General features: G+C 38.8%; 2 protein-coding genes, 1 non-coding gene and 1 pseudogene across 3 annotated transcripts; 3 read left to right on the forward strand and 1 right to left on the reverse strand.

Annotated features, from left to right (window-relative positions):
* Positions 1 to 1,265: 1,265 nt before the first annotated feature.
* Positions 1,266 to 4,502, forward strand: LOC116152305 (protocadherin beta-17-like). Its single transcript, XM_031449183.2, has one exon. The coding sequence runs from the start codon at positions 1,518 to 1,520 to the stop codon at positions 3,924 to 3,926; it is 2,409 nt and encodes an 802-aa protein (XP_031305043.2). The 5' UTR covers positions 1,266 to 1,517; the 3' UTR covers positions 3,927 to 4,502.
* A 1,359-nt stretch (positions 4,503 to 5,861) lies between these two features.
* Positions 5,862 to 5,933, reverse strand: TRNAA-CGC (transfer RNA alanine (anticodon CGC)). Its single transcript has one exon. It is a non-coding gene; the product is annotated as a tRNA-Ala (tRNA).
* Positions 5,934 to 9,158: 3,225 nt separating this feature from the next.
* LOC116152406 (U4 spliceosomal RNA) lies at positions 9,159 to 9,287 on the forward strand (annotated as a pseudogene).
* Positions 9,288 to 17,562: 8,275 nt separating this feature from the next.
* On the forward strand, positions 17,563 to 20,346 carry PCDHB7 (protocadherin beta 7). The gene has a single exon (XM_031449185.2). It carries the CDS (start codon positions 17,884 to 17,886, stop codon positions 20,281 to 20,283), a length of 2,400 nt encoding a protein of 799 aa, XP_031305045.2. The 5' UTR covers positions 17,563 to 17,883; the 3' UTR covers positions 20,284 to 20,346.
* Positions 20,347 to 22,580: the final 2,234 nt, after the last annotated feature.

A 22,580-nucleotide genomic window follows, 5' to 3' on the forward strand; every position in this document is an offset into this window, starting at 1 on the left:
AAAATCCAAATTACATTTTCCAGTATAGTTTCTCAAGCTTCTATATGTGTAATACCTACCAAGACTTAGGTAAGTTACTAGTAGCAGGTTACTGGATAATGTCATGTTTTCCCTTCCAGTGCTGTGTATGCACCATTTATCTTTATTAACCACAAAATAATTTACTTTCACAATTTAACCCATATTTGGTCTTATTTGTTTTGGTTATATTTGTAGTATTTTACAAAAAGTTCTCTTTTCAAGTTCCCATTAAAGTCAGGCAATTTATACTGGAGTGACAATTGAGTGAATTTTTTTATCCTGAATGTAAATGGAATTGGGCTTAACTAAATTATATTTAGCCGTGTTTCATGTCCAAACAAGTGAACTGTCATGGCTCTTTTGTCATGGATGATTACCAATTAGTTCAATGATTGTAGGGAACACTTTCTGTTTTGTATTCCCAGGTATTTACCCTGTCCTCCTCTATTCTTCTTTGGGGGAACTGCTTCTTCCTGCTATTCTTACTGCAACCACATGGCTTTAGTTGGTGCAGTGGATTTTTTCAATAACTCTATATGCATAGTCTTACAGGGTGTATACTGGGATAGGCTCTGTCCGATGCTGACAGGTCAAAATCCTTCCCTAGAAAGTGTATCTTTGACTTCATTGACTTTATTGCCTTCTTCATGTTAGCATCAAGACATTACCTGAATTCAGAACTTACTGATATTTAATAAAACAAATGGCCATTTCCTCTCAACTTTACTGGACTATGCACACAATGAATTTATGAAGGAAAAAAACTTCCCAAAGGTTATGTATCCCAGAGACTGAAAAGAAATCACATTTTCCCCGAAGTTACAGGCACACTGCAATTTGGGAGTAGAAACTGGATTTTAAAAATTTATAACATCTTCTAATACAATAGAACAAATCAGTATTTTTGTAATAGAATGTAAGCTCCTGGGAACAAGAATTTGTGGTTAATTTACTGTTTTATTCTGAGAAGCTAGAAAAATTCCTGCACAGAGAAATACTTATAAAACAAATAAATAAATTTGTCCTGAGTCCAGTTTTATCTACTGAACTTGTACATTTATACGGAAGGTGAATATAGATAAATAGGTATTACTTTGCTCTCACAACTACTGTAAGCTACCTTAACAAGACTGCATCATAGGTGAGGGGGAAAGAAGTTTATTACACTGCATTACCCAAAAGGTGTTCAAAACAGTTTAGCTATTACATTATGCTTTGAAATGAAAACTACACGAAGTTGTAACGCAGAACGCTTGGTGGCGCTGCAGGCTAAGAGAGTGAAAAAGTCTGCAGATTCCTAGACTGCACAAAAGCTGATCAGTTTCTAGCAGCTCATAAGGAAACAACACTGCGAGGGGTAGGTTTCAGAGAGGCAGCTATCCGCCTGTCAGTCAAGGTTAAGAAGAACTAAGTCAAGATTACTAAAGCAAGATAGCAGAGTTGGCTGCAAAGCAATTATTTTGTGATTAAACACTGCATCTTTTGGACTTGGACGAATGACGGGGATGCCAGTACCCAAAGCGACACAGAAAAGGCAAGTGACCACCATTATTATTCTATTACTATTGTGGGATGTGGGTGGTGTGATCATTAAATATTCCGTTCTAGAAGAGAGGGACAGCGGCTCATTTGTGGCCAATCTAGCAAAAGATGTCAGGTTGGGCTTAGGGGAACTGGCCGCGCGGGGCGCCCGGATTCTTTCCAAAGGGAATAAACAGTATTTGGAGCTCGAGCAGAAGAGTGGGAACGTGTTCCTAAAAGAAAAACTGGACCGGGAAGAGTTGTGCGGTGACACAGATCCCTGTATAGTGCATTTCCAGGTGTTACTGAAAAACCCAGTGCAGTTTATTCAAGGTGAATTACAGCTCCAAGACATAAATGACCATGCCCCAGAATTCTTGGAAAATGAAATCGTCCTGAAAATCTCAGAAAGCAGCCACCCAGGGACTGCATTTCCTTTGAAAATAGCTCAAGATTTAGATGTGGGCTGTAACACAGTTCAGAACTACACAATTAGCACCAACTTCCATTTCCACCTTTTCACTCGAAATCATAGTGATGGCAGGAAATACCCAGAGCTGGTGCTGGACAAAGAACTGGACCGTGAGGAGCAGCCAGAGCTCAGGTTAACCCTCACGGCGCTGGATGGTGGGTCACCGCCCAAGACTGGGACTTCCCAGGTTCTCATCCTGGTCCTGGACATAAATGACAATGCTCCTGAATTTGCTCAGCAGCTCTATGAGGTGCAGGTCCCAGAGAACAGCCTTGTAGGCTCCCTGGTCATCACTGTCTCTGCTAGAGATTTGGATGCTGGGACCTACGGAGAGCTCTCCTACTCGTTTTTCCAATCCTCAAATCAAGTCATTCAGGCCTTTGAACTAAACACAGTTACGGGGGATATTCTATTAAAAAAACAGTTGGATTTTGAGGAAATTCGATCTTACCATATGGAAATTGAAGCCTCAGATGGTGGTGGTCTTTCAGGAAAATGCACCGTAGCTATAGAAGTGACGGATGTAAACGACAACGCCCCTGAATTGACCGTGTCATTACTCATCAGTGATATCCCAGAAAACACCCCTGACACTGTGGTAGCTATTTTCGGAATTTCAGATCCAGATGCCGGGGACAATGGCAAAATGATGTGCTCCATCCAAGAACATCTCCCCTTCCTTCTGAAACTTACTGTAGGAAATTTCTACACTTTGGTAACAGAAGGAGCGCTGGACAGAGAGATCAAAGCACAGTACAACATTACAATCACCGTCACTGACATGGGGACACCCAGACTGAAAACGGAGCACAACATAACAGTGCTGGTGTCCGACGTCAACGACAACGCCCCCGCCTTCACCCAGGCCTCCTACACCCTGCGGGTCCGCGAGAACAACAGCCCCGCCCTGCACATCGGCACCGTCAGCGCCACAGACACAGACGCCGGCGCCAACGCCCAGGTCACCTACTCGCTGCTGCCGCCCGCCGACCCGCACGTGCCCCTGGCCTCCCTCGTGTCCATCAACGCCGACAACGGCCACCTGTTCGCCCTGCGGTCCCTGGACTACGAGGCCCTGCGCGCCTTCGAGTTCCGCGTGGGCGCCGCCGACCGCGGCTCGCCGCCGCTGAGCAGCCAGGCGCTGGTGCGCGTGCTCGTGGAGGACGACAACGACAACGCGCCCTTCGTGCTGTACCCGCTGCAGAACACCTCGGCGCCCTGCACCGAGCTGCTGCCCAGGGCGGCCGAGCCGGGCTACCTGGTGACCAAGGTGGTGGCGGTGGACGGCGACGCGGGCCAGAACGCCTGGCTGTCGTACCAGCTGCTCAAGGCCACGGAGCCCGGGCTGTTCGGCGTGTGGGCGCACAACGGCGAGGTGCGCACGGCCAGGCCGCTGAGCGAGCGCGACGCGGCCAGGCACAGGCTGCTGGTGCTGGTCAAGGACAATGGCGAGCCGCCGCTGTCGGCCAGCGTCACGCTGCACGTGCTGCTGGTGGACGGCTTCTCGCAGCCCCACCTGCCGCCCCCGGAAGCGGAAGCGGAAGCGGAGGCGGCGGCCGCGGCGCCGGCCGACCCGCTCACCGTCTACCTGGTGGTGGCCTTGGCGTCCGTGTCGTCGCTCTTCCTCTTCTCGGTGCTGGTGTTCGTGGCGGTGCGGCTGTGCGGGCGGGGCGGGGCTGCGCGGGCGGGTCGCTGCTCGGTGCCCGAGGGCCCCTTCCCGGGCCACCTGGTGGACGTCAGCGGCACCGGCACCCTGTCCCACAGCTACCAGTACCAGGTGTGTCTGAGCGGAGGTACTGGGACGAGCGAATTCAAGTTTCTCAAACCTGTTGTCCCCAGCTTCCTGAGTGAAGGGACTGGTACAGACTCCGAGGAAAACTCTAACTTTGGAAATCATTTTGAGTTCAATTAGGAATCTCACCTGAAATACGTGATAAATGGTAATATTCACTAATGTATTCATTTCCAACCCTTTTATTCACATAAACAGCTTACATACTCATACATCTGTAAGTATTTTCATATTTATAGTTATTTTAACCTAAAGTATTTGAAGTACTTTACAAATATCTAGGTGTTTTATTGTTGCTTCTTTTTTTTAAAAAAGCCCTTCACATTTTGCATGTAAGATGAGACATTTAGCAAATGGTGTTTCTCAGGTTTTGTGAGGTCAGATTTTGGAAGTCACAAATGTTGTGAGGTTCCTGATATTTGAGCTTGTTCGTTGATATCTTGTTATTATTAGAACTGTTTTACGATTATCATCAGCATGTCTAACTATTGTAAATGATGGCTTTTAGTTTTAAAAATTATTTTCACTTATGCAAAAAATTCTGTGCCCCTTTAAATTGTTGGACTTCTGTAGTTTTGTTTCAAAAACACCACTGTCTTTCCTCAAATGAACTAATATTTTATCTGGATGTTTTCTTAGTATTTTCTTTCAAAATTGTTATCACTTAAGTAGACCATCTACTATAATTTTAAAGCATTTAATCCCAGTTAAACAAAAAATGTTGGTAAAGTTATAATTTCCTTTTCACAATAAATGGTTTTTGGTATGCAAATAATGATTCTAATTTTTTTAAATAATGTATATTAATTAAATTAATTTAATTAAAAATTTTAAAAATAATGCAGGATTCAAACATATTCAATAAGAACAAAAGAGAAAGCAAATCAGTATCATGATTCTCCCACTAAGAGATAACTATCAATAAGTCAACATCATTCTAAAATATTTCTATGATGCTTATAATAGGTAGATGGAAATAATTTTATAAAATGGATCTATACTAAATGGCTATCTTTATGATTAAAAATACCAGATTTTACTTGAATGTAATAAAAACAAAATAATATGAAACTATAGAATTTGCTGATACTTAAATAATCTCTGTAAGGTTAATAAACAAGAGTATGATGAATACTGAGATACTAGCATCAGTTAACTACCTGCTTAAAAATGAGGGAATAAATATTCTTACACTTCTTCCCTCCTCTCCTCACTTTACTTTATACTTTTGTTATAGTTACCATATCATTGTTTATAACACTTACAATATATTTTAAAAGGACAGTCTTCATAATTGTTAAGATATTTTATGTTTTAAATACTTGTCATATAATGCTACAGTTTTTTCAAGCTTATTCAAGTCTGATTATTCAGAAGTAACTTTTGAACCTTTTAATTTTTTTCTATGGTATTTGCTTCCATAATTCTAAACAATATGCTTATAAAGTCCATTTTCTCAAATTTAAGTTTTAGATATTATCCATTTACTTCTAAGGGTCACACACACACACACACACACACACACACAAACTTGCACATTTCTTCTACCCCATTCTCTCTCATACCAGTATCATAATTCTGTTCAGTATTGAAATAATTATGACTATGTGAATATCACTTAGACCTCAACTTCAAGTTGTTTCTTTCCTTTACTCTTAATAATTGCCTCATTTTCCACTTTACTTACTGTTCTATGTACGTATTTTTGTTATCCCCGTATTATCTAAAGTCTAAAGCTCCTCATTATATTATTAAACCCATTTAGAAAAACCATCTCAGTTCCACTATTTTTTCTGGGAGCCATCCTGGAGCCACCCAGACTCCTGCTCAGTTGTACAGTATTTGCTCTTTAGATCTACTCCACAGCTGGCAGTTTGGGACTTGCTATACTCTTTATGCTGGGAATTTCTTTTCTCTTTCTCCGTGTTTGATTTCATTTTCTGTATCTTATGTCTTCCTCTTTATTGGTTTACTCCCCTAAGTTCCTTAAGTGTTTGGTGATAAATTTATTGAGAACTTGAACATATGAAAATTGTGTGTGTGTGTGTTTTCTTATGAAGGTACTAGGGATTGAACCCAGGACCTCATGCATGCGAAGCATGTACTCTACCACTGAGCTATACCTACCCCCTCCCCTGAACATCTGAAAATTTTGGATGCCACAAAATCACCTGTTGATTTGATTTTGTTGGATGTAGAAGTACGGATGAGGAATTACTTGCTTCTAGTATTCTGAAGGCATTCCTCCTTGTCTTCTAATCTCCAATGTTGAGATGTTCAACATTCTGACTACCCATTCTCTTCAGAGACTTATTTTCTTTGTAGATCCCAGGTTCTCAATGGAGGGCAATACTGACAGCAGGCAACATTTGGTAATGTCTGGAAACATTTTTGATTGTCACAGTTGGAGGAGATGGCGCTACTGGCATCTAGTGGTGTGCCAGGGATGCTGCTAGATGTTCTTACAACACACAAGACAGCACACTCCACCCAACCACAAAGAATGACCTGGCCCCAAATGCCAATAGTATTGAGGCTGAGAAAACTTAAGATTAAATTAGGTCATTGTATATTATCTCCAGTATATTATCTCTAGAATTTCTTATGTCTCATGTTGTAAGAATTTTGTCTTCTAGTGTGATAATTACTCAATTTGATTTGTAAATCTTGTGACATACGTTCTTTAGAGTAGGACAGGATTTGGGACTTTTGTGTGTGTGTAATTTTAAAAATTATTTCCTCTGCTCAATTTTCTTTGTTTTCTTAGTCTGTAACTCTTGTCAGTTGCATAGTGAACTCCTTGGTTGATAATTTAATTTTTCTTAATCTTTCTCTATTTATTACCTCTTGTCTTTATTTCCCTGGATTCTAACAGTTTTTCTCAACCTATTTTTTAACCCTTCTAATTGAGTTTTAAACTTTTGCTATTATAGTTTTCCTTTCATAAAGCTTCCTCTTGTTCTCTTTTTCTTTCTATAGTAACCTCTTAGTTTTTAATTTTTAATTGAGATATAATTTACATACCCTAACAGTCATATTTTAAGGCTATTCAGTGGTTTTTAGTGTACTCAAAAGGTTGTACACTCATTACCACTATCTAATTTCAGAACATTTTCATCACCCTGAAAAGAAACCTGGTACCCATTAGCAGTCACTTCCCCTTCCTTCCTCCCTCCAGCCTTTGGCAACCACTAATCAACTATATGTTTTGGGTTTTTTTTTTGTTTTGCTTTTGCTTTTAACATTTTTTATTGAGTTTTAATAATTTTACAATGTTGTGTCAAATTCCAGTGTAGAGCACAATTTTTCAGTTATACATGAACATATATATATTCATTGTCACATTGTTTTCTCTGTGAGCTACCATAAGATCTTGTATATATTTTCCTGCTCTATACAGTATAATCTTGTTTATAATTCTACATTTTGAAATCCCAGTCTGTCCCTTCCCACCGCCCACCCCCTTGGCAACCACAAGTTTGTATTCTATGTCTATGAGTCTGTTTTTGTTTTGTATTTATGTGTTTTTTTTTTAGATTCCACATATGAGCAATCTCATGTGGTATTTTTCTTTCTCTTTCTGGCTTACTTCATTTAGAATGACATTCTCCAGGAACATCCATGTTGCTGCAAATGGCGTTATGTTGTCAGGTTTTATGGCTGAGTAGTATTCCATTGTATACATATACCACATCTTCTTTACCCAGTCATCTGTTGATGGACATTTAGGCTGTTTCCATGTCTTGGCTATTGTAAATAGTGCTGCTATACACACTGGGGTGCAGGTGTCTTTCTGAAGTAGGGTTCCTTCTGGATATATGCCCAGGAGCAGGATGACTGGGTCATATGGTAAGTCTTTTCCTAATCTTTTGAGGAATCTGTTTCCCACAGTGGCTGCACCAAACTGCATTCCCACCAGCAGTGTAGGAGGGTTCCCTTTTCTCCACAGCCTCTCTAGCATTTGTCATTTGTGTATTTTTGAACTTTGTCTCTATGGATTTGCCTGTTCTGGACATTTTATATAAATGGAATCATACAGTATGTAACTTTTGAGTCTGTCTTCCTTCACTTAGCATAATATTTCCAAGGTTCATCCATGTTGTGGCACACATCATCAGTACTTCCTTCTTTTTTTATGGTCAAATAATGCAATATGGTATTGATGAATTACATTTTATCAGCTGATGGACATTTGGGTTTGTTTCCACTTTTTGGCTAATATGAATAATGCTGCTATGAACATTCATGTACAAGTTTTTATTTGGACATTTGTTTTTGATCCTCTTGGGTATATACCTAGAATTAGAATTGCTAAATCACAATGACTCTGTTTAACTTTTTAAGGAATTGCCAAACTCTTTTCCTAAATAACTGTACTATTTTACATTTCCATTGACAGTGTAGGAGGGGTTCCAGTTTCACCTCACTAACACCTGTTATTTTCTTTTTGATTACAGCCATCCTAGAAGGTGTGAAGTAGTATCTCATTATAGTTTGATTTGCTTTTCCCAGGTGATTAATGATGTTGAGCATCTTTTAATTTGTGTATTGACCATGTGAATATCTTCTTTGGAGAAATATGTACTCAAATTCTTTGCACATTTTAAAATAGGATTTTGGTCTTTTTATTGTTGAGTTGGAGTTCTCTATTTATTCTGGTTACTAGACCCTTATCAGAGATATGATTTACAAATAGTTCCTCCCATTCTTTGGTTTGTCTTTTAACTTTATTGATAGTGTCCTTTGAAGCACAAAAGTTGTTTTTTTTATTTTAAGGAAGCATAATTTATTTAGTTTTCACTTTGGTTGCTTATGCTTTTGGTGTCATATCTAAGAAATCCTTGCTTAATAATCCAACATCATAGAGATTTACACCTATGTTTTCTTCTAAGTGTGTTATAGCTTTAGCCCTTATATTTAAGTCTTCATCCATCAATGGCAGCCTTTTATTGTTTTATTTTTCCCATATATTTTCTTTCTCTTTTTTGGTAGCCTTTTATTGTATAACAGAGACTTGGTCCTTTCTTACATCTCTGAAGATACTAGTTTTAGGTTTTTAAATTTTTCTTCTGATCCTAGCATTTCATTTTTCTTTGGAATTACTTTTATGCTCTTTGTCTCTGGTCTCTACCCTCATGTTAGAGACTTTGCCTTATCTGTATTATGCTGCTTGGCTGTCTTTTTATGAGACAATAAAAAGCTGATTAGGCAATATTTATATTGCATCATCTCTTGGTTTGCTGGATTTCATCAGGTGTAATCCTTTAAAGAAGAGTTTATAGGTACTGTTATTTCTTGAATTGTCACATACTTGAGAAGTATTATTTGGCTGTGTATAAAATTCTTCAGCCAGCTTTTGCACTGTGGCAGTATTGCAGCCAATGAGGTTTACCCAAGGCACAATTATTGCTAATTGAAAACTTTTCCTAAAATTTTTCAGTCCACTTTCTTTTCTTCAGAGATTTGTTGACACCAAATATTACATTAGCCCCCTTCATCATAGTTTTAGTTCATCTATAAGTTGACTGAATTTCATCCTTAGGTAGTTTTTTCTTTCAGTAAGCACTCATGAATACCAATGCAACGTTTTATCAATTCTTTCTGTTTGCCGCAGTTATCTTTGTACCTGAACAACGTCTTGGCTAGGTATAAAAGTATTGAACCATGATTTCTTTCTCTCGGAACCCTTCAGACATGTCTATTGTGTTCTGGCATTAAATGTTGATGAGAAGAAATCTGAAGCCTGTTTTCTTCACCTGTAGGTGACTTGCTTTCTATCCTTGAAATTTATTATCTTTAACAGGTTATGTCATAATTTTGATAATTTTGTATCACTTTTCCTGATATTCAGTGTACCCTTTCAATCTGTTCCATGCAGATATTTTCAAGGATGTCGTTTATATATTTATATGTGGTCAGTATAATTGGTTTTTAAATCTGTCTGATAGTTCCCATAACTGAAGTTTGTATGGGCATATTTCTGCTGTATTGTTGCTGATTCTTCTCATTCATGTTGTCTTTGTTTCTTTGTGTGAATCATATAATTGATTACCCTTGAAAATGTATTTGTATGGTGTCCTCAAGGCCTCAGTTGCGTGTTCTATCCTTCAAAACTGATTTTCATTTGTTTCAGCCAGGATCCTGGAAACACTGTAAGCAGGGGACCATCACAAACCATGTTTATGACTTGCAGTTTCGTGCAGCTCAAACCATGCGTGTTCAAAATACAAACATACATGAGGACCAATCTGTAACTACAATTCTCCTACACATGTTTTCTTTTCTTTTTCTTGTGCTCTACTTAACACCAGGAACCTTCCCTATAATTCCCTGGAATTGAGGGAGGGAGCAGGTTTAGATTTGTTGGTGTTTCCACTGTGTTTGCATTGTGGATACAGCCCTGTGGGGTCACTTAGAACAGGTAGGATCTTCATACACTATGCTGCACATTCAGCTGGCCCTGAGACTTGATCTTTGATCTCACATAGCTTCAAATCAAAGTCCAAGGGAAAATGTTTTTAAATGCCCTGAGAGAATACTAAGTTTTGTTGTTCTGATATACTGTTTATCCCTCTATTACAGCTTTCCATCAAAAATTAGACTTTTTTCACTATGTTTTTAGCTCTTCAGTATTTTTAAGTGATTTTTTAAAAGTCTTGTCCATTACTTTTTATTGTTTTTCACAGGAGGGTCATCTGAATTATCTATGCCATCAGTTTCAGAAATGAGAAGCTCTGCCTAATGTCTTTTCAAATTGAAGATTCAATTTTGCCATTATTTCAGTGACATATTAGGCTATTTTTTCTTTGAATCTATTAAATCAATTGTTCTATTCATTGGGTACTCTGCCCAGTCAAATCAGTGATCTTGTTTCCGCACTAGGTTATAGTCTCCTCATGGAGAGAGCTTTTTCTATTGTGTTTAGAAAAATACATACTGAAGTAACTATAGATGAATGAGTATTGACTAAATTAGTGAGTAAATTTCAATCTGTTATTTTATTGTCTGGCTTTATAAACTTAAAAACTCTTAACAAAATATTTATTTTTATAAATGCTTATGTACTATTTATACTATTTGATACTTGCTTCCTTCACTTAACTATATATCATTTAGAATATGTGAGCTAGTTATCATCTTTTAAAATGTATGTGATGTTGAGTCCTTTTCTTATTTATTCACAAATAGAGTGCACCCATAATGACATTTTAAAACTAATTTTTATCTATTATATTACACATTAGGGGAAAGAGTTTCTAATTCACTTTCAGACCATGTTATATATTTCTTAAAATATATACATTAAATTTATTAAACACTTTTATCCTTAGTCTCAGGAGTGCACCCATAATTTTTTATTCTTCCCTATTCTTAAACCAAGATGTGTTAGCTTAAGAGAATAGTGCCTTAACTGCTTAATAATTTTATATTTATGTCTTTTCCTTTACAAAGTCTAAGTGAGAAGCTCCTATTCCTTATAATTCAAGGTGTAAATTTTTTCACTCAAATTATAAAGAAGATAAAACTGAGTTTGGGTGACTTATTCAGAGTTCAAGACAAAAACAAAATAAAACAAACTAGAAACCACTCTATGTACATCTAACCAAAGGGAAAAAAGAGATATTTGACAGAGGGAATTAGACGCTTACAAAGTTGGAAGAACTGGACAAGTAGAAGCAAGAGAGTCAACACCAAACTCCTGGTTTTGAAGGCATTCTACCGTTGCTGCCATACAGAAATCAGGAAGCTGCTGCTATTGCTGCTCCCAAAACTCTTGCTGCCAAAATGGCCTCTCCCCTCCCACCTCCAAAACTGGTGACTACACACTGGAACATAGTGTCTGGCTGCCACAATGGCCTCCAGTTCCCTATGAAACTGATGGCTGGACATAGATGCTGACTTGGCTGCAAGCACTCACATCTTTCTGATCTGCTGGTCAACAGCAATGACAATGGAAAGATGACCTCTACCTGTCTTCAAAGGTTCATGTGAAGGTATCTCATTGGTAAAACCTAATTTACGTCCAGAATAATAATTCACAGGATCCTGTAAAATGGAATTTTAAGCTTTGCAGACCCTGAACTTTTAAAAAATTAATAAAAGGAAGTAGGAATGGATGACAGTGCCAACAACACAGTGGGGAAGCACCACTGGTCCAAAGGATCTTGTCCCAGAAATTGAATTTATTACTTCATTACTTTGAGGGCTAAGCTTTTAGTGGAACAAGAAGTTTTTGGCTACAAAACACATCATCAGTATGGAGAAATACAATCATATGCTCATCTAATAACCAATCCAAGTTAGTAGCTAGAAAGTACATGGATAACTCAGTAGACCTGATAAACCAACTACCAATCCTGAAGTGGGAAAAGCTGAGAACCAATCCTGCTTAGACTGCAAGATTTTCAGAAGTATCAGAACTGTCAGCCCTAGATACTATGGAAATGACAACAGGATGCCAAATAAGTAGAATTATGTTAAAATTGCTTCAAAATCAGTTAAACTTTTAACAGTCAGATCACTTTACCCCACTCCAGTAACTGAGTAACCTACTCCCCTGACCCCAGCAAAAGTCTGAAGTTTTATCTTCTGATGACTGAAGAAAAAGAGAGTCATTATATTAGAAGGCCCATGGTCAAAATTGAGGGCAGGGGAAATATGTGTAGCGGAAATAGGTGATCTCTAGATAGTGAGCACTGATTGTTAAAATACTATGATAGTCACTGGGACCAATTACAAATATTTCAGTTCTCTTCTCAGACACATGGTAGAATTTCAGTTCTATTCCCTGTTTAAAATACTCGTGGCCATGTAATTTCATTTGTCCAGTAAAAAATGAGAAGTGACATACTTTACTTACAGGCTGGAACTTTTGGAGACAGTGCATGGTTTAACATATTTAGTTTCTCCACTATAGTAATCATGAAAGACTTGTAGAGATGGAAATCTCCAAAAGCCTAGATAGATCGCTCACTGAGGACTGGGAGGAGGGCCCTGTGCTGAACTGTATGGGATATATAGTGTGAGCAAGAAGTCAACCTTCATTGTGTTAAACTATTAAGATGTGTTGTAACTGTTTAGTACTGAAGCATAACCTAACCTATCCTGAATAATGCAGGCCTACACACCTCTTCCCTCACTCAGTCCTTTATCTTTTCAATCTGTACCTTTTCCTCCTGGGTAGGAGATTTTTAAAGAGTTGGGGAATCTGACCAGCCCAAGGGAAAAGACCTAATCACACTGACACTGGGGTTTCCTCAACCACAAGAGCTCCCAGTTCACCTTAGAGTAATGATCAAAATGTACAAGTCCGGATACCACAGTCAAAGCTACTACTCAGCTCTTTAGTATCCCAAACTAAATCAAGAATAGACACCTGAATTAAACTCCTGAAGAAAGTTTCTAAAAAGAAATACAGAAATAAAAACAAAGCAAAAAGGAAAAAGGTAAATTAAATGAAGGAAATAGAAAGTTTCTAAGAGCTACAGGAAATTAGTTTTTTAGATGAAAGGGCTTACCAATTGTCCTGTACAATGGATGAAAATAAGCTCAAATCAAGATACATTCGCATTTAAGTTTAAAATGCTTGAGACAATAACAAAGTACTACAACAGGAAATAAAAATATGGGTCACCTATAGAAGATATGAAATAAATTCTGCTTTAGATTTCTTAACACATTGGCTTAGGGAACTCACTGACAAAATATTTTAAAATTCTGAGGAAAATTTATTTACAATCTAAAACTCTATGATCAGTCAAACTTACAATCAAGTTTGAGGACAAAATAAAGATAATTTAATACACTCAAGGTCACAATAAAATTTAACTCTCATATACCCTTCTCAGGAAACTACCAGAACATATTTGTCAAAATGAAAGATTAATCTGAGAGGAAGTCAGAAGAAATAGAAAAGAGACAATCCAAAGCAGAACAAGTGAAATGAATCTCCAGATGACACTGAAGGATGATCCCAGGATGACACATGTCTCCAGCACAGTGAACAACTAGTCCAGTTTGAAGATGTATGACTCAAGAGACAGGCATTTTGAAGGATATCATCAGCAAGTCCCCTGACATATTTTCAATCAGATGAAACTACTGGAGGATGTGATTGATTAAAGCTATAGAATAAGCCAAAAACTAGGAAGAAATTAAATCTTTCAAACAGGAAACCCAACCAGAATAAAAGGCAAAGAGAATTCCAAGAATGAGAGCAAAGTAAAGGTCCAGGATGAAAACTGTACTGCAGATGTAGAGAGCAACCACTCAATTTAAAGGAGAATTGATATCTCAGGAGATATGGGAATGACCACGTGGAAAATTGTACTGAGAGGCAATTGGAAGTGTGGGAAGAATAGGTGATAGATAGAAAGAAAACAAGTAAATGAAAAGGCAAGGTTATTATTAACTTCAAGGAAAAAAGAAAGAAGATATAATGAGTACACAACAAGGATCCCAATGATACTGTAAATGAAAGAAGGCATGAAAGAGCTAAAACCTAATCCAACATAATAAGGATTCAGCTGATAATGTCTAAAACTAATTAACCAAAATACAGCAGAATACAGATTAGAGGCAGAAGAAATAACTAAAGAGTTGAAAATGGCTGCTTAATGCTATAATAAGCAAAACAGCATGGTACTCACAGAAAAATAGACGCACAGATCAATGGAACGAAATGAGAGCCCAGAAATAAACCCATGCATATTTGAACAGTTAATTCACAGCAAAGGGGCAAAGAACACAGGAGAAAGGATAGTTTCTTCTATAAATGATGTTGATAAATCTGGAGAGCCATATGCAGAATAATGAAACTATACCACTATCTTATGCCATACATAAAAATCAACTCAAAATGGATTAAAGACTTGAATATAAGACCTGAAACCATAAAAATCCTTGAAGAAAACATATGCAGTAAGCTCTTTGATACCAGTCTTAGCAATACCTTTCTGGATATGTCTCCTCAAGCAAGGGAAACAAAATCAAAAATAAACAAATGGGATTACATCAAACTAAAAAGCTTCTGCACAGCAAAAGGACAACCTAACAAATGGGAGAAGATACTTGCAAATCATATATCCAGTAAGGGGTTAATATGAAAATATATAAAGAACTCATAGAACTCAACAAAGACAAAACAACCTGATTTTAAAATGAGTAGAAGATCTGAATAGATACTTTTCCAAAAAGACATACAGGTGGCCAACAGCCACATGAAAAGATATTCAACCAGCACCAATTTTAGGGAAATGCAAATCAAAACCACAATGAGATATCACTTCACACCCATGAGAATGGCTATTATCAAAAAGGCAAGAAATAACAAATGTTGAAGATGATATGGAGAAAAGGGAACCCTCATACACTGTTGATAATATCAATTGTGCAGCCACTATGGAAAACAGTATGGAGATTCCTCAAAAAACTAAGAATAGAACTACCACATGATCCAGCTATTACACCTCTGGGTATTCATCTGAAGAAAATGAAAACACTAATTTAAAAAGATATATGCACCCCTATGTTCATTGCAGCATTATTCAAAATAGCCAAGATATGGAAACAACCTAAATACCCATCAACAGATAATGGGATAAATAAGATGTGATATATAATACGTATTTTGTATGTATACACACACAAAATGGAATACTACCAGCATAAAAAAAGATGAAATCTTGCCATTTGCAACAACATGGATGGACGTTGAGGGTATTATTCTAAGTGAAATAAGTCAGAGGGAGAAAGACAAATACTGTATGATTTCACTTATATGTGAAATATAAAAAGCCAAGAACAAAACGAAAAACAAAGCAAACAAAAACAAACACATAGATACAGAGAACAGAGCAGTGGTCACCAGAGAAGGTGGGTAGGGGTAGGGCGAAATGTGTAAAGGGGTCAAATGTGTGGCGACACATAAAAGCTAAACTTTTGATGGTGAGCACAGCACACACCTGTATACAGAAGTGAAACTGTAATGTACATATGAAACTTGAATAAGGTTATAAACCAATGTTACCTCAAAAAGTCTCTTTATTGGGAAGGTGAAGAGGGAAAGGGCAGAAAACCATTGTATTTTATTAAAAAAAACTATTTGATATTGAATCAAGGTCATAGATTATTTTGAAAAAGTGTGTTTTAAAAGATCAGAAAAATACAGATCTTGCAAGTCTCCCCAAGAATAAAAAGGAGGTAAAATACTAAATATTACTAATAATAGAGACATAACCAAATATAAATAATGCAAAGAAAATATAATAGCAAAACATTTGCAAATCCAGATAAAATAAATGTTTTTCAAATAAAATACAAATTACTTTAAAAAGAAACAAAACCTAGTGGGGGAGGGTATAGCTCAAGTGGTAGAGCACATGCTTGGCATGCTTGAGGTCCTGGTTTCAATCCCCGGTACCTCTAAAAATAAACAAACCTGATTACCTCTCCCCACCAAGATAAAATAAGATAAAATGATACAACAGTAAATAAATAAAAAAAATTTAAAAAAGAAACAAAACCAGACAGATTAACAACCAAAAATAAAGTAGAAAATATAGTCATAGATTTACTACCCAAACCCAACCCGTTTTAAAAGGAAAATTACAATAAAGCATGTAGAAAGACAATTATAAAGAACTATTATGTTGCATAAAAGTAGATGTAAAGCTTCCTAGCCCATACTACGAGACCAGGATAGTTTAATACCAAAATTACAGACACTACACACACACGCACACACCCATAGAGCAACATGGGCCAGAAAAATTCTAAAACTGTGTTGGCTCATCAAATCCAACTGTGCATTAAAACAGTAATATGTAATATCAAGAGTTCAATAATTAAAAAGCTAAAGAATAGAAGTACAAATTCAACATATGTCAAAAATTGCTCTAAAAATTTGAAAGAATGAAGAAAAATAAGAAAACTTTTTTGATCCAAAGAAGGGAGCACTTACCCCCAAATTGAGATCAGCTATCACAGTTAAAGATGAAATACTAGAAGAACTTCCACAAAGGCAAGGAAGACACCTGCTTGCTACTATCAATTTTAAGAGTATTCGGGGGGAAGGGTATAGCTTAAATGGTAGAAAGCATGCTTAGCACGCACAGGTCCTGGGTTCAATTTCCAGTACTTCCATTAAAAAATAAATAAATAAATAGACCTAAGGGTCTCCCCCTCCAAAAATTTTTTTAAATTAGAAAATTTTTAAAGATTATTCATTGCATACGCTTGGAAATACCAGTCATTGAAATTATATGTGAACACTAATTTATACATATAATGCTTAAATCTAGTGAGTAGTGGAGGTTGAGGGGTAAAAGGTGTTCCAAAAAATATCATGGGTAAAGAGTGAAGACCTTGAAACTGGGAGGGTTAATTAATATACAAGAAACTGGAAAAAAAAAAGGCCAGTTGCTTTGCAGCATTATTGTTAGGCAGTTTACAAACAAATAAAAGGCTCTCAACCAATATTTGTTGACTCTTTGATGGAGACTTCATTTCCTTTTATATTCTTTATTATCAAACTTAAAAACAGGAAAAGGTTTTCTTACGATTTATTCCTGGTAGGGAGCCAGAGTTTAATTCTGTGCACTTAAATTAAGGAAAATAACTGATTTATTTTTCTACAAATTCAGACTAACTAAGAGGAAAACGATGTGAACACTTACTTACTAGGACTACTGTGGCCATTTGAGGAAAAAGATGAAACAGCAAAGGCACTTGGGGGAAAAAATATCACTTCTACTGCAGTTTCTCCTTTAATCCGCCATCTTTCTGTTCTATTCTTGAAAACGGGAATAACATGCACAAAACGCAAGGTGGCGCTGCTGGCTAAAAAGAGAAAAAAATAATCGCATAAAGGATGTTGCAGATTCCAGTGTTAAGAGCAAAACTGGCCAGACCAGTAAAGTAGAGGAAAGGAAACCACTGTAATAGGAGTTGGGGGAAAGTGGGGATCCCTCCCCACAACCATTGCTATTGTCCAGCTCATTTCTAAGGATTCCGCTGATGTCACTTCTGAGAGTTGCTTGAGGCTGAAAGTGTTTTTGAAAGACTGGTTAAATGAAGAATGGAGGCCAGAGTGGTGCGTACTGTGAAGAAAAGGCAAGTCCTATTTCTTTGTGTATTTCTGGGAGTGTCTTGGGCTGGTGTGGAACAGCTTCGGTATTTTGTGGAAGAGGAAACAGAGAGAGGCACCTTTCTGGCCAACCTAGCAAATGACCTGGGGTTGGGGGTGGGGGAACTGTCAGCAAGGGGACCCAGAATTGTTTCAGATCAGAACATGCCATTTTTACTACTTGACCCGCTTACTGGTCATTTACTTCTAAATGAGAAATTAGACCGAGAGGAACTGTGCGGTCCCACAGAGCCGTGTGTGCTGCCTTTCCAGTTGTTACTGGAAAAGGCTCTTCAGATTTTCCGTGCTGAGTTATGGGTCAGAGACATCAACGATCATTCTCCAGTATTTCTAGATAGAGAGATTACCTTGAAAATATTAGAAAGTACCACTCCAGGGGCAGCATTTCTCCTAGAAAGTGCACAGGATTCAGATGTTGGAACTAACAACCTGAGAAACTACACCATCAGCCCCAATGCCTATTTCCGTATTACTGTCCATGATAGTGGGGAGGGGATTATCTATCCTGAATTGGTTCTGGATAGGGTGCTGGATCGTGAAGAGGTGCTTGAGCTCACTTTAACCCTCACAGCCTTGGATGGTGGCTCTCCGGCCAGATCCGGGACTGCCTTGGTACGCATTCTGGTTTTGGACATAAATGACAACATCCCTGAATTTGTACAGTCTCTCTACAAGGTGCAGGTGCCAGAGAATAGCCCTGTTGGCTCCCTGGTTGTCACCGTGTCAGCTAGAGATTTAGATACTGGAAGTAATGGGGAAATAGTTTATGCATTTTTTTACGCTACTGAAAGAATTCTCAAAACGTTTCAAATCAATCCAACATCCGGCAATCTTCATCTTAAAGCTGCACTGAACTACGAGGAAATGCAAACTTACACATTAACCATTCAGGCCAAAGACGGCGGAGGGCTTTCTGGAAAATGTACTGTGATGGTTCAGGTAACAGATATAAATGATAACCCACCAGAACTGCTCATGTCATCATTTACTAGCCCAATTAAAGAAAACTCACCCGAGACGGTCGTAGCTGTTTTCAGGATTCGAGACAGAGATTCAGGGAACAATGCAAAGACAGTGTGCTCCATCCCAGATGACCTCCCCTTCGTTCTGAAGCCATCTATAGAGAATTACTATACCCTGGTAACCGAAAGCCCGCTGGACAGAGAAAAAAGAGTCGAGTACAACATCACCATCACCGTCACAGACATGGGGACTCCCAGGCTGAAAACCCAGCACAACATAACAGTGCTGGTGTCCGACGTCAACGACAACGCCCCCGCCTTCACCCAGGCCTCCTACACCCTGCGGGTCCGCGAGAACAACAGCCCCGCCCTGCACATCGGCACCGTCAGCGCCACAGACACAGACGCCGGCGCCAACGCCCAGGTCACCTACTCGCTGCTGCCGCCCGCCGACCCGCACGTGCCCCTGGCCTCCCTCGTGTCCATCAACGCCGACAACGGCCACCTGTTCGCCCTGCGGTCCCTGGACTACGAGGCCCTGCGCGCCTTCGAGTTCCGCGTGGGCGCCGCCGACCGCGGCTCGCCGCCGCTGAGCAGCCAGGCGCTGGTGCGCGTGCTCGTGGAGGACGACAACGACAACGCGCCCTTCGTGCTGTACCCGCTGCAGAACACCTCGGCGCCCTGCACCGAGCTGCTGCCCAGGGCGGCCGAGCCAGGTTACCTGGTGACCAAGGTGGTGGCGGTGGACGGCGACGCGGGCCAGAACGCCTGGCTGTCGTACCAGCTGCTCAAGGCCACGGAGCCCGGGCTGTTCGGCGTGTGGGCGCACAACGGCGAGGTGCGCACGGCCAGGCTGCTGAGCGAGCGCGACGCGGCCAGGCACAGGCTGCTGGTGCTGGTCAAGGACAATGGCGAGCCGCCGCTGTCGGCCAGCGTCACGCTGCACGTGCTGCTGGTGGACGGCTTCTCGCAGCCCCACCTGCCGCCCCCGGAAGCGGAAGCGGAGGCGGCGGCCGCGGCGCCGGCCGACCCGCTCACCGTCTACCTGGTGGTGGCCTTGGCGTCCGTGTCGTCGCTCTTCCTCTTCTCGGTGCTGGTGTTCGTGGCGGTGCGGCTGTGCGGGCGGGGCGGGGCTGCGCGGGCGGGTCGCTGCTCGGTGCCCGAGGGCCCCTTCCCGGGCCACCTGGTGGACGTCAGCGGCACCGGCACCCTGTCCCACAGCTACCAGTACCAGGTGCGTCTGAGGGGAGATTTAGGGACCAGCGAGTTTAAGTTCCTGAAGCCGATTATCCCCAATCTTGCATCCCAGAGCATAGGCAGGGAAGTAGAAGAATATCCCTCATATCGGAATGATTCGAGTTTCCGATAAAGCATGGGGTATAAAATGCCGGTATTATGCCTGTTATAATCCTATTAAGAAATTTATCTTGATTTACCTGTAAAGGAGTGCTTTCTCACTAGTTGAAGTAGAAGTATTTTTAAAGTCATAGAATAAATTTTTTTACACTTTTCATGATCCAGTTTTAGACCTAAGAACACTCCACAAAGCATGGTATGTGTATTGTCCTCTATTTCAATTATGCTTTGTGTGCAATCTATTACATGACAAATCTTGTTTGAGACATTTTAAATTGGAATTCACTGTCCTCAAACATTATTGCTACTTTTATTTTCTGAGTTGATTAGAGTGCTGTACAATTATACCTACCCTAAATGTATTTTTTTAAAAAACTTACTATGCATCATACACTATTTTAACACTTTATATTCTAGAGGTAAACCTGTAAGAGGAGGTATTTTAGAAACGGGCAAGTAGGTGTCCACAGAGGTTCAGTGAGTTCATTAAGGTCACCAACTAATAAATGGCAGATCTGAGCATCTGTCCTAAATCCTCTGATTCTGGGGCCTGGCTATAATGCTATACTGTTTTCTCTGGTTAGATTATCATCTGGCATGTTTCTCCCTAATTAAGGAGAAATCTTTTTCTCATATTTATATTCCTGTTCAGTTTTCTCTATATTTGGAAAGAATAAGATATGTACTTGTCTGTGGCTTTATTTTTGTATAAACTAGTAATCCAGTTTTTCTGGATCAATTATTCAACTATTATTTTTAAACCTCTGATCTACCCAAATCTCAAGTGGCAAAAAAAAAACGATCAATCTGTGTTTTCTCCTTATTATCTGAACATATGACCTTCATTTCATAGAAAAGATTAATGGCCATGAATAGAAATATTACATAACTTTGATTGCTTTATTTGTTTCCTCACATTGCTGTCATTTTCCTACAGTAGTCCCGGTCTACTCTTTTTAACATGTTTTTCCCCTGTAATTTGAAAGTTTATTTTTTAAAGTTTCTGTTCAATATACTCCAGTGATTGAAAAAGTGTAAGAAAAATAATAATTTAAATATATAGTATTAAATAGAAACTAATTATCACTGAATTACTTACAGATTCTGGAGACTTAAGGAAAAGTCTTGTCTGATATAAAATTTGTAACTGCTTTTTCTTTAACAATTTTCCAGATAATTAATGCAGAATTTTGTATTCCAAATATATCAAAAAGCTAGTGCTGATAATTCATAATAGTAATATTACTGTGCATTACTAATGATATATAGTCTATGGACCAAAAAAGAGAATCTCACAGCAGTAGAACCTTAAGTTGTTTATATAGTATCAGAATAAAATTACTCATTTTTTCCAGCAAATCAATGGCATGGAAAAGGGGAGGAGGGAATTTTACACAATGAGAGAAATTAATAGACATACCAACCAGATGTAAAGGATGGTGGATTGTGTTTGGATCTTGATTCAAACAGCCATAACAACTTTGAAACAATTGGAGAAATCTGAATATAGGTGGATATTAAATAATATTAACCAAATTTCTTAGCTTGGTAAGGACATTGTAGTGTTTTTTTTAAGATGTTAAAAGCTAGAGATGTATAATGTAGTATTTATGGGTGAATATTTAGTTTTTCTGGGATGCGAAAATGTTGGGGAGATAGGGTAAACAATTATGGAAAATAGTGATAATTGTTCTAGTTAGTTATGAGTACCTGAGTGTTCATCCTACTATTTTCCTTCATTATGGGATTTGAAATTTTTCAAAATAAAAGGTTTTTTTGAATTTACCTTGAAAAAAGAGAAGTGGAGTTAACAAAACTATGACAGCCTTCTGAGATACAGAATCAATGCTAGCATCACAGATTATACTTCTATTAGACAAACTCTCCAGCCTTTCCTGTCTAATCATTTGATATGAAAACTTCTGAGATAACCCTGCTTATGCATTCTTCTACCACAAGAATCCTAAGGGTGTTTTTTAGTCATGGCAATGAACTAATGTAAACTTGTGGCATCAAATTACATGCCAGGTGTGTCTGTGTGTGTGTATAAGGTTAATCTTTTTCTGCCTCAATTTCTTTATCTGTAAAGTGGGGAACTCACAGCAGCCCTATGTGGTAAGCACCATTAATATCTCTACCTTACAGATACGCAAACTGAGGCAGAGTTTAAATTATTTGTCCAAGGTACATAGCTACTAATTATTCCCATAGTTCCTGGCAATAAAAGTACATGATTCTGAAAGTTTCCTATGTTACTCAAATTATGCATATATATTTTTTAAATTTCTGCATATATTCTTTCTTCTCAAC

The sequence above is a fragment of the Camelus dromedarius genome, chromosome 3, assembly GCF_036321535.1.
Source record: "Camelus dromedarius isolate mCamDro1 chromosome 3, mCamDro1.pat, whole genome shotgun sequence".
Lineage (NCBI taxonomy): Eukaryota > Metazoa > Chordata > Mammalia > Artiodactyla > Camelidae > Camelus > Camelus dromedarius.